The sequence below is a fragment of the Eremothecium cymbalariae genome, chromosome 3 (genome assembly GCF_000235365.1).
Source record: "Eremothecium cymbalariae DBVPG#7215 chromosome 3, complete sequence".
Classification (NCBI taxonomy): domain Eukaryota; kingdom Fungi; phylum Ascomycota; class Saccharomycetes; order Saccharomycetales; family Saccharomycetaceae; genus Eremothecium; species Eremothecium cymbalariae.
In genome coordinates, this window is record NC_016451.1 from 545,694 (window position 1) to 557,963 (window position 12,270).

Genomic DNA, 12,270 nt, shown 5'->3' on the forward strand with positions numbered 1-12,270 from the left:
TTGTAATAAAAGGGGGTAAGGTTCTATATATTTAAAGACGTTTGAGATATTATTTTGCACTTTTTTTTAATTGCAATTAAATTTGACTTTTGGACGTCTCCTTCAGAGATTTCTTTTTGACCTCTTCACAATGCACATATTTGACTTCTTGTCTTCGCAAGGTTCCGTCCGTTACCACATTTCGCCTTCTTGACCGACTTTGAAGAAAGAACCACCGACTTTGGTAAGGAGAACTTCAAGAACAAAGTGTTGACTAATGTATATACCACCACTGAACTTTGCACTCGTAGTAAGCAGAGATGTCTCACTTTACAGGTCAGGCTACCCCATGCCTTTAAATTATCCTTTTATCAAGGCACAACTTCATCTAGGGACGGTTATATATGTTGGAAATAAAGATATTTCGGAAGACTACAAAGCTTTTCTCCAGCAAGAACAAATCAAGTATCATCATATCTACATGGAGTCATGTAGAGATGCTGATATTCAGCAAGGTATGGAGAAGGTCCTGGAGCTGGTGCTGAATGTGGATAATTACCCCATTTTAATACATTCCAACAAGGGGAAACACAGGGTTGGAGTTGTCGTTGGTATAATTAGAAAGCTTTTACAAGGATGGTCTATTACAGGGATCTATCAGGAATACGGCATTTTTAGCGGAGGTCAGAAGGATCAGTTTGATTTGGAATACATTACAATGTTCGAAACGTCTTTATCTGTGCCAGTTGAAAAAGTTCCCTCTTTCGTCCAGTTTGATGGCTATGCAAGTACTGGGTGCAGTAATTCATCATAGTCCAGCAATGACATCAGTTTGGATCATCAGGGTCCACTGGTCTTCTACGATTGTATCTTCTGAGCAATCATTAGTTGTTGGTGTTCTTCACCAATGTAATGTACTGGTGTTCTTCAACCAATGTAATGTATTGGTGTTCTGCCTTGCCTAAGAGTAATGATATGGAAGGTCGGCCATGACTCAGCTTGTTGATAAAAATGGATTTATATACAACCTGTACCCAGGTAACAGAAGATCTTTTAAAACATTCCAAGGTTAGAATTATATTCTAGTTTGTCAAGGATTGATGACGTTCGATATCAGCACGGTCATTAGGCCTAATATTTTAAATTTGAAGCCGTACCGTTGTGCTCGAGATGATTACTCAGAGGGCATGTTGCTTGACGCTAACGAGAATGCGTATGGTCCGATGATTGCGGGGTTGCAGGACGGTTCTGAATTACATAGGTACCCAGACCCTCACCAAGTTACTCTTAAAGAGCTGATGGCGAATTATAGAAACAATACGTCTGCATTTAAATCAGAAGGTCTGGCACCTATATCATATAAAAATATTTGTTTGGGGGTTGGATCTGATGAAGGTGTGGATTCACTTATCAGGGCCACCTGTGTTCCCAAGACTGATAAGGTGTTGGTTCTTCCTCCTACTTATAGCATGTACTCTGTTTTTGCGATGATCAACGATACTGAGGTTGTTGAATGCCCTCTGATCACTGAGGATAATTCATTTGATATGGACTTGGACAACGTTTTAGAGACCCTTTCGAACGATGATTCCATCAAATTATTGTTTATTACAACGCCTGGAAACCCTACAGGTGCAAGCATAAGCACTCAAAAAATTGAAATGCTACTAAACAATTGGTCTGCAGGGATAGTGGTTGTTGATGAAGCTTACATTGATTTTTCTTCTTCTGACTCTGCTGCCCCACTAGTAAACAAGTACCCGAATTTGGTCGTTATACAGACCTTATCTAAATCATTTGGATTGGCTGGTGTGAGATTAGGATTAACATTCGCATCTGAAGATATCTCTAAGGTTTTGAATGTCATGAAAGCACCTTATAACATTTCGAAGATGGCTTCGGAAATTGGGATCAGTGCTCTTCAGCCTGAAAGTCTTTTGTTGCTGAACAAGGTTAAACTGCAGATCGATAATGAAAAACTGCGGGTAGTGAAAGTATTGGACTCCCTAGATTATGTCGATAAATGTCCTGTTGGAGGACTGGATGCTAATTTTATAATGGTGCGGGTTAAAGATCAGGATAGTGAATTGGCTAAGAATCTCTGCCATGACATGGCTGTGAAGTCGGGTATTGTAATGCGCTTTAGGGGGGATGAGCCAGGTTGTGAAGGCTGTATTCGGATAACTATTGGAACGCCCGAAGAAAACAGTATTCTCATTCGAGAGTTCTCGAAAACACTAACCGATCTGGTTGAAAAATAGTAACAGTTGTTATTGTGACAGTATAGCTTTGCGTGTTACGGTTTTCGACCCTATTTTGCTATATCTAATATAAAATTTATACGATCTTTCGAGATAGGCCAGGTTCTAGGTTCTAGAATCTAGGAATCTGGATTTAAATAAATCTCCCAGTTGCTGTTTAACGTTAATGGTTAATAAATGCTTTACAATCTGAGCACTCTCGATACTATTCAATGATATCTCACTGCTAGTTTGAGTAGGATTAGGGCTATCATTAGTGTTCAATCTTGAAATGTCCCGCCTCAATGATTGGATTTCTTCTAGGAGGCTGCCCCTTTCGATATTGTCGTTGATGACCTTACGCACAATTGTAACGTTTTCAGTGTTCCTCTTGATGGTATATAACTTCAATAATTGAAACAGTTTGACCAAATTTCTAATTTGTCCATTCGTCGTTGCGAGTTTGGACCGAATAGTGATCTGCATCTTACATTGAGCAAAAGAAAGATCGCGCAATAAATTATCGCTTTCTTTATTAAGATATTCAAGCTGCGAATAATAATCCTTCAGAGTGTATGCTAACCTCTCTAAAGAACTGTAATCCATGTTTGAATCTGCGTCTAACTTTTTAATGTCTTCATGAATAGATTTAATGGATCCAAGATTATCATTTATTATAACTCTCAGCAACTTGGCTTCGCTTAGTCTCCAACTAGGAATATTGGCCAATAACGAAACGCTCTTCTCATAGGGTATGGCCGATTGGTCTGCAATGTATTCACCCAAATTAGTTAAATTTTCGTTCAATACAAATATTTCTGCACTAATCATATGATAGGTTTTTTCAATTGCTCTCATGGTATAATCCGACGAAACATATGTAATAGGATGCAACGATGCCCCGGCATAAAACTTCTTCAATTGAACAGGAGGATACTGATCTTCTAGGTACCTTTGATCATCTTCGAAACTCATGAAGCCAACATCTAAATATTCGCAGGGATCAGTTTGAATAGAGCTATCTGCTGTTTTTGGAATAGAATTGATCTGTTGATCTACCATCTTCAAAGGTGCTGTTTGAATGTCAACAGTTTTAGAATTAGAGGTTTGAATACCAATTGAACTGCAGTTAGCGGAAGTTTTCTTAGAAATACGATCCACAGAAGTAGTCGCTTGTTTATTTAAAGAAGCAGGGGTTTCTTGGACAATCGAGGTGTTCGCTTTAAGATCAGATTCTCCTTCTTGAACCGTTCTGCCTATATCAACATTAGATTCATCTGATGATGCATTAATGAACTTATCTTGATCAGAACTCACAACCTTCGCATCAATAGATGGAGCTTCAGAATTGCACTCGTGGCCTTGATTATCAGCTACAGAAGAGCTAACATTTTGATCTATAGACCGAGGTCCGTCCGTAATTGCTTTTTGAACCTTATCATTCTTAGGACTTATTAGCTTGATATCATCTTTAAGATCCATCGAATTGTTGTGAGGTTCCTCTTTATCTGTTTTATCCTTAGAATCGTCTGAGCAGTCCAGAGGATCTTTTACCCCGTGACTTTTATCGACTTCACGTGCAGCTGGTGGCAGTTGAAGCGAGCCTTTTAAATGGTTGGAACTGTCCACTTTATCTTCAGAGTCTGGTTTACGGCCCTGATCGTCAGGCGACGATCTATCATTCGAAACACTAAGTCCAACTTTATCAACTTCTGTAGACTGCCGTTCACTCGAAGTACTTTCATTATTTTTGCCCCATTTGGATAGAGAGAAGGCAGGAACCTCATCTGAAGTAAGATTGTGTGTCAAGGTATTATTAAACTTTAAAAACGGCGATGGTGTAGTTTGAGGCACTGTTTCAGAGGGTTTAGCCATTAGTGGGTTAGATATGTCAGAAGGTGAAAGCTTAGCCGCCTTCTTGATTCGATCAGTGAAGGAGAGTACAGATTCTGTCTTTTCGTCTCGTATAATCGGATTTTCTTCGTCTTCTTCAATAGAATTAACTTCATCTTCTTCATTCGTATTCACTTTGCCTTCTTGGGTCGAATGAATTTCCAAGCCTTCACTATCAGTCCCCAAGAATAGAGCTTGACTCTGCTGTTCTTCAGATAGTTGACCTTCAGATGGTTGATCTTCAGCAGATGACTGTTCTAATGAACCTAAGTCAGAAGGCGGCTTTTCAACGGTTGAGGAATAGTCTTGGAGGTTGTTTGTGAATTCAGAAAAAACAAAACTACTTGAAGTCTCAGTACTACCTAAATTATTGGCAAATCCAGGTTTTGATGTAGAGGACAGCTGTTTAACCTGTGTATTAGAAGTAGCTGTATCATTGAACGGCGAAGCTGTTGTAAGATTTGACAAGGATACTGATTTGTCAAATGTTGATCCCGCTGCAGCAGAACTCCAACCTTCCGAAGCCTTGCCAGATTGAGAATCTAATATTGGAGCACTATTGCCGAATGGAGAGTTATTTTGCTGAAACATAGATCCAAAGGATGGTTTTCCAAATGGAGACCCTGCAGATGGCACAACAGGTGTAAATACTGGCTTACCAAATGCAGATTCAGTTGATGGTAGATCGGAAGTAAATTTCGGTTTACCAAATGCAGATCCAGTGAATGAGAGTGTATTAGACCCAAATTGTTCCTTCCTAGGTGTAGCATTACCAAATGCAGGTTTCCCAAAAAGCGGTGTTTCTATCATAGCTGGCTTTGCTGAATTATACACTGAATTGGCCCCAGAATCAACAAGAGACATATCTGCAAAAGGAGACGGAGACTTACGATTGTTTTTAAATGCAGAAGACATATTTGGATTTTTTTCAGTTGCAACAAAACCGGTTGAACCAAATGCTGGTGTAGTTTGGGTACCACTACCACTATTGTCGATATTTTTAGAGAAATTAGATGAAGCAAATGGAGATGAGTCAGCATGAATTCCAAAACCAGGAGAGCCGAAAAGAGGTTGTCCAAAGCTGTTGTTTCCTGCATTCTGGTTTTGTGATATACTCTCGAAGGGTGAGTTTGCAACCAACGGAGTTTTAACAGACTCGTTTTCAGTAACCTGGTCTGCTGATGTGGAATGCCACCGCTGTTCAGAAACTCTTTTCAAAGTCACAGTTGCAGATAGTTCTCCACTCTTCAAAGCAGCTGAATGGAATATCGCCCAGCATTCCAATGAGCCTAGATTATTCAATACATAGACCAAAGGTAATTCCGAGGTAATCTCAACGCCCCCACACGGGGACAAAATTTCTTGTCTTGTAGCAACATCAATTGCCAAGCCGACCGCGTTAGTATCATTATCAGTGTCCTGATTTATGGGCAAAACCGCACGGTCTGCATCCTGTAAAGGCTGGATTACCTCCTTATCATCTATTAGCGTCAGTTCCGACGAGCAAGACGATACTATGATATGCAGTTCCTTGATGTTCGGCACAAACTCATAAAGAGTACTGTGATAGTAGACTGGATTCCGCTTCACGGTTCCAAATGCAGGCGCAATGTCAAAGCTTTCACGGATAAGCCTGGAGCTCAATGAAACGACATACATCTGATGTGAATACGAAACTTCACTGTCCTCACTAAGTGGAGGTTCTCCAAGTACTAGTAACACACTATCCTCTGTTAGGTATGAAAGCGCCAATGGCTGGGTGTTTTCACCCTGCATTTCTTCGGGAATGTGAAAGCTCGGCCCTGCGGCCGTGGAGTCCAGAATTGAAACGGTGCTAATACTATAATCATTCCGTAGATACAATATCTTATCTTCGAGTATGTCAAAATCACACACCCCAGTTGCCACTTTCGTCACGCTATTATCTACCAAATTAATTGCCAACAAAGCGCCAAGCTCCTCCAATTGCACTACAACAGACGGTCCTGCACATTTCATGCCTACAACATTAGGTGGAATCTCCACTTGCAGACGAGACCACGTACCATAATTCACTATGGGAGTTGTCCAGATTTCACCATTGGATTGAACATACACTATATGATCCTTGCAAAACCCGACACCAATAACAACAACCGCAACCGCTGCTGCTGCCTCATCGGAAGACGGAGAAATCTCCCTCTTTAAAACCGTCAATTCCTCGCCATTACCATCTCTCTGTTGTCCCACACTCCTCAAGTTATCCAAATCACCAACAATAACCTCACTTGCTCCACATGCTACAAATACCTTATGTTTATTGCTAATACTAAAATTGTTAAATTTCTTATACGGTAACGATTCCCTATACGACGACACCAACTGTCTCGAGAATAGCGGCTTCAAACCAAAGAACTCTGAAGTAGAGGTAGGAAACTCTTCACCCAAGGTAGACATCACTAACAAGACTACCTTTTTCCTGAAAAAAAGTTAATGCTATATTATTATTACCACTATTATCTTAGCTAAGTATTATGAGCAATATGGTGGTGAAGTTTTTAGTTTGGTTCTTCACGCAGGTAAGGTTATCAAAAAGGACGGCGAAGCGAATCAACACAAACCGTCAGTGGTGATGACGAACGCCAATTCGATTACAAAGAGACGGATTCAAAGATGAGGACCATCGTGTGCATCGGCAAACGGCCACTCACTGTAACCAGCAGCAGCAGCAGCTCATTAACATTCTTCTGCCCGGGCGCCGCAACGTTGCCTAGCCCATTGTTGTTACAAAGAAAAAGGAGCACATTACTGGAATATCTTTATTAAACTTAGAGTTCCTTTACATAAGGATGAAGCATCTGTATGTAAACTACTACTTTTTGTGTCTGTTTCTTTGGCGTGCAAAGACCTAACTTGCTCATGCTGAGAAAGACAACGACCAGCCCAGCTTGTGCACTGGTTCAGCCAGTTTCAAGGCATCGAACGAAGCTCCGACACCCAAGTTGACACCGGGTCTCAATTGCTGCTTATAAGCCAACGCGACAATACCAGAATCAGCTATCTTGGCCTTGACTTGAGAAAAGGGATCCAACGCATATCTGGTAGCAAATTCAATGTTCACCTTAGAACCCGTCGCTGGGTTTAGAGCTGCCTTAGCACCAACCTCCAACACAGGACTAACTGTCTGGAAGAACGACGCGGTGGTCATTTGAGCATTGTTGACAGACAACGCAACAGAGTACAACCCTGCAGAGTACCCCAGAGCAACCGCGTATCTGGAAACCGTAGCATCCGCAATATCGTAACCAACCTCCGCACCACCAACAAACCCTTCATGTGCCAAAGTCAAATCCCCAACAAATGATGGTCCCTTCAATAAATCAAAAAAACCACGCGCACTGAACCCAGGCTGCAAAAACGTCAAGTTCAACTTAGCTGCATTAGACGACCCAGGAACAGTAGAACTAACCAACGCAGCCTTTAACCCTGGCGTAATGTCAGCCAGCTCGATCTTGGTGTCCAACAAATTTGCCGACGACCACCCCTGGGTCAGCGTCAACCCGGTAGCCTTATCCGAAACCCTGGCCTCAACATTAGCCGCCAAAGATCCATCTTTTGGTGATGTCTTACCTTTGACTGTAAATGCAACCCCATTTGGCGCTGTCGTTTTAACGTCGATCGCAGCGGGAGTCCCGTGAAAGAAATCGCTGTTCAACAACCCATTAATATTCTTGGAGATGTCTGAGAAGAATGGAGGAGCCATCACGTTGAAATGTACTGAATGGTAGAAAGAGAACTGGCTGTTTGTCGAGCGTAGTGCGTGAGATAGCAAGCAAGAGTCTTTTTTTGCAAAAAACAAGATTCGTATATCTATCTTATTAGTATACACATGGCTTGGATCACGCTTTTTATGCGGTGAATTTCGCTTTTACGATATTGATACTGGATGCCGTCCTACGGTGGCCGTGCACACAGGACGTAACAACAGCTGAATGGCCGCCAGCCGGGCCCGGCTATCCAGCAGAACAAAGGCCGAGGATCCGTTGGCGCTCGAACCCGGCGGAGCCCGCTCCCCGGAATTGGGACCAGTGGCCACCTTTCTTTTTTCCATCGGCGTCTACGGGCCGACCAGCGAGCAAACCGGTCGGGAGTGAAGATTTGCCGCTTACGTCATCAGTATCTATGTTTCGTGGGGTACGGACGGCGGGTACGACGAAACGGCGAAGCGTTGGGACCGGGTAGTGCTGACGCTCGTGCACCACAGCGTGTTTTGGCCCTCGGAGGGAGGTCCCCCTAGGCAGGGAAAGTTGAGAGAGAAGAAAAAAAAGGCATTTACGGGACTAGCAAGGAAAACCAAGTTACAGCTGGCTAACACATACGGGAAGAAGGAATCAAAAGTCATCCTTATCGAGATAGAGGGTAGCGGCGAGACAAAGGACGAGATTTCCTTGAGAAGGGTATATTTGAGAGGTTAGGAATTGGTTTTAGGAGCAGGTTAGGTTTTGTTCTGGGTGAGTGTGAGCGTTTTTGTGACGAGTGTTTTCGAAAAGGGCACTCGGGCTTTGGAAAGAGAGAGAGAAGTAGAGAGAGACGAGGATACGCAGCAAGGAGTATATTGTTTTGGTATTGAGGTGAGAGAAGGACGGGATCGAGAGGGATCTGTTTTTTGTTTCTGAGGAGTTGGCAAATAGACAAAAAAAGGACGTGGGAAGGGTATAGTTGTTTTTTTAGTTATTATTATAATAAAAAGATAACCAAGGAAAAAACGGTTTAAGGGTTTTTGAAGGATGGTGATAGACGAGGAGAGTCGAATCATTGTTGAGACGGAGACTGTGGACACGCAGACGCAGCCATTGTTGCCGGTCCAGCCACCTCTTGTTGCTAGTATATCGGAGCAGGCGATGATGCACCAGGAGCTGTTGCACTCGAGACAGTCTTCGTCACACCAGGTGCTAGATGGACAGCTTATAGGGGGGCTGGGCGAAGCTGTGGGGACCGGTGCTGGGGGTGGGCAGCAGAGCAGTGATAGTCTGGAGGGGAATGGAAGTGGCAATGTAAATGTAAATGTAAATGGGTATGGGGGGGTTGGGAATCAGGATCGCAAGTCTTTGTTGTTAGCAGAGGATCGGCCGTTGCTGAAGGAATCTATGTCACAACAGCACTTTGGAAGTACAGTCGTTGGGCAAGGTTCTCAACAGCCACCTGTGATTGCGCATAATCCTTTATCGCCACATGCTTCCATGACCGCCCTGAGGAATAAGAAGTCGTCGTTATTAATCGACTCCTTGCCTGCTGCGGGCGAAACGTTGATCGAAGATGAAGCCCGCGAGAATGAATCTGGAAGTCATGGAGGGATAGGAGGTGGCGGTGGGGGTGGAGGTAGCAGTATTCATGTAGGGCTTGCAAGCTCAAATATCAACCATGGATCTAGTAGTGTGCACACACACCCCGGTATCACACACACAGAAGGAGGATCCACAACGAACAACGGCAGTGGAGCCGTTGGCAGCGATGTGGTGGGTGGTTTAAATACGGAAGCCTTCTCTACTAGGACTCTTGATCTTCAGCAGCACAAGCCTTATCATCATATGGACAAGTCAGTTTCTGGTCGTTTGGACGAAGAGTCCAGATCCGGCTTAAACTATGGGCCTGTTGAAAGTCTAATAGATCAAGATTCTGTAAGACAAGGTAAGGAGTCTTCTACTAAGGCAGATTTCTTTGCAGCTCGGTTGGCAAGTGCTGTTGGTGAAAATGAGATAAGTGATTCTGAAGAGACTTTTGTTTACGAATCTACTGCCAATTCTACCAAGAACAGTTATGAGCCAATTAGCAGTAATGTTATAATTACTCAACCATCATTAACAAAACCGTATGGAATACCTGCAAAGTTGAGCACACCAATGTTAAACAAGAACAAGAAGTTGATGGAGAGGTTGAAGACGAGTAGACACAGTTCTATTGCTGTGATTCCGCCTGCAGCTAGCGACACAATTGCTTCAATTCAAGCTATAAATCCTGCACAGCAGCAACCGCAACAACATTTACAGCAGCCACAGCCCCAACTACAGCAATTGCAACCGCAGCAACCACAAGACCCACCACCAGCACAACAACAGCAGCTGCCACAACTCCAGCAGCAACCGCAGCAGCAACACCAACAGCAACAAGTACTGCAGCAACAACAATTACAAACACAACAACAATTGAACTTGCACCACGCACAGTCCTTGCAACAATCATCTCAGCAGTCACAATCTCAGCAGCAACAGTCGCAGCCTCACTATGTTCATTCCCAAGCTCTGTCGGACGATTTGAAGAGTATCCATTCTAGTAAACAACGTAGGGCCCAACAACCGCATGCGGGACAGTCTGATATTCTGTCTGTCAAATCGTATGTTACAAATCAACAAATGCATTCTCCCGGTAAACGGTTGGGCGTGCTTTCATTAGGTAAAGTGACACCTGAAGCTCGGCCATCGCGGAACATGTCAACTCATTCCGGAAAATTACGGCCGTCTTATAACAGCGGCAATACTAGCACATATAAGCTAAAAAATAATCACCTGTATCCTTTTAGGACAACGGCATCTCGTATATTTGACGCTAATGGCGCATCTTTGCGGCGGTACTCGGGCGTTCCAGATGATATAAATTTGGAGGATTATGTGGAACAGGAGAACGGGGAACTAACACCAAACAAGTTTACTTACAGATCATCGTCGGAAATGGAATCGGAGGATGACGAGCATGCACTAGATGAGGAAGAAGGTCTGAGCTACGTCGAAGAGGACGAAGATGACGTGCAATCTATGTTTTATTATCACGGGAATGCGCACACAAACAGCACGAATCATCAAAATAACAATTCCAATGGCAATAAAAATAGCGCTGGCAATGAGCTGAATAATAACACCAGTCATAGTAACGAGAAAAATCAGAATAACGGGTCACATCAATCGCTACATCGCAGATACAGAACACATTACGGTGCAATAGATAAGTATACGCAATCATCTCAAAAATTGAATTACAGCCAAACCGAGCCAAACATGGATGTACCAGGCGACGACGACTTGGAAGCATTGTATTACTTCAGAAACAATTCTAATCATAATAATAATAATCGCGATGGCAATGCTAACGCAGAACCTGGCAACAAAAATGGGCATGGAAGCAAGCACTTGGACTTTTTTTTCCAACCGGATGAGCTCGTTCCTCTAAAGCCCAAGAAAAGAAGATCCCACACAGTGTATTCCGGCTACTATAATCCACACAATTTCTACACGAAAAGATCAAATTGGAATAAATTTAAGAGTTTTGTATATTTAACTTTTATTGTCACTAGTTTGTTGGCTCTGGGTTTCATATCTGGGTTTCTACTGGCTACTAATAAGGAATTGCACGATTTCCAAATCACTCTTATTGACAATGTTCTCGTATCCACTGATGAACTGGTGTTTGACGTTAGTGTATCCTCTTTCAATCCTGGCTTCTTTACAATTGGAGTACAAGACGTTGATTTGGACATTTTTGCGAAGACTGCACACCTAGATGATCCGGATAATGGAGCTGTCAGTGGTGATCAAGGAAAAAGCCATGGTTCCTCATATGAGACCATACTACTAGGAACAGTATACTCATTGGAAAGTCCACTACGTTTCCCCGGGGGTTTGTTTAGTAGAAACCACTGCGAATCAATGTCGAGCATCAAACTATTGCATCCAGGAGCTACCGATAACGAAGATGAAGGCACGTCCCCACTACCAGTCGACCCAACATATCCAACATCCGCATCCACGTCTCCATCCACACTCCCATCGACAACCACATCCGTCATGCACCACAAAGAAAACAACATTAAGCTCCCCCTAGGCTCGAGCGGAAAGAAAACTGAAAACGATGCTGAAAAATGGAAAACCTTGATAAGGTACGATTTTGATTTAATAATCAGAGGAAGTATGAAATACAATGTCCCGTTTTTCAAAAGTGAAAAATCAGTAGTCGTCCAAGCTCAAGTAAACGTCGATCCAAACTGGGCCAAAAAAAAGGTACAATTATAAAACGACCATCATAACCCTCAATCATCTCGTCAGATATCTGCAATCTCTTTTATTTATCTCTCAATAAATAATCCTTATTATTCCCTCCCCGGGGTCTTAGACTGCAATATATTTTGGTC

The 12,270-nt window shown here is 42.9% G+C and overlaps 5 protein-coding genes across 5 annotated transcripts; 3 read left to right on the forward strand and 2 right to left on the reverse strand.

Moving 5' to 3' along the window:
- Positions 1-256: 256 nt before the first annotated feature.
- Positions 257-793, forward strand: OCA2 (Oca2p; the record flags this gene model as incomplete). Its single annotated transcript, XM_003645551.1, has 1 exon — positions 257-793. One exon carries the CDS (start codon positions 257-259, stop codon positions 791-793), a length of 537 nt encoding a protein of 178 aa, XP_003645599.1.
- Positions 794-1,079: 286 nt separating this feature from the next.
- HIS5 (histidinol-phosphate transaminase) lies at positions 1,080-2,240 on the forward strand (the record flags this gene model as incomplete). The annotated part of the gene is made up of 1 exon (XM_003645552.1): positions 1,080-2,240. One exon carries the CDS (start codon positions 1,080-1,082, stop codon positions 2,238-2,240), a length of 1,161 nt encoding a protein of 386 aa, XP_003645600.1.
- A 105-nt stretch (positions 2,241-2,345) lies between these two features.
- On the reverse strand, positions 2,346-6,548 carry NUP159 (FG-nucleoporin NUP159; the record flags this gene model as incomplete). The annotated part of the gene is made up of 1 exon (XM_003645553.1): positions 2,346-6,548. One exon carries the CDS (start codon positions 6,546-6,548, stop codon positions 2,346-2,348), a length of 4,203 nt encoding a protein of 1,400 aa, XP_003645601.1.
- Positions 6,549-7,008: 460 nt separating this feature from the next.
- Positions 7,009-7,854, reverse strand: POR1 (porin POR1; the record flags this gene model as incomplete). The annotated part of the gene is made up of 1 exon (XM_003645554.1): positions 7,009-7,854. The coding sequence occupies one exon, from the start codon at positions 7,852-7,854 to the stop codon at positions 7,009-7,011; it is 846 nt and encodes a 281-aa protein (XP_003645602.1).
- A 1,024-nt stretch (positions 7,855-8,878) lies between these two features.
- On the forward strand, positions 8,879-12,151 carry VAC7 (Vac7p; the record flags this gene model as incomplete). Its single annotated transcript, XM_003645555.1, has 1 exon — positions 8,879-12,151. One exon carries the CDS (start codon positions 8,879-8,881, stop codon positions 12,149-12,151), a length of 3,273 nt encoding a protein of 1,090 aa, XP_003645603.1.
- Positions 12,152-12,270: the final 119 nt, after the last annotated feature.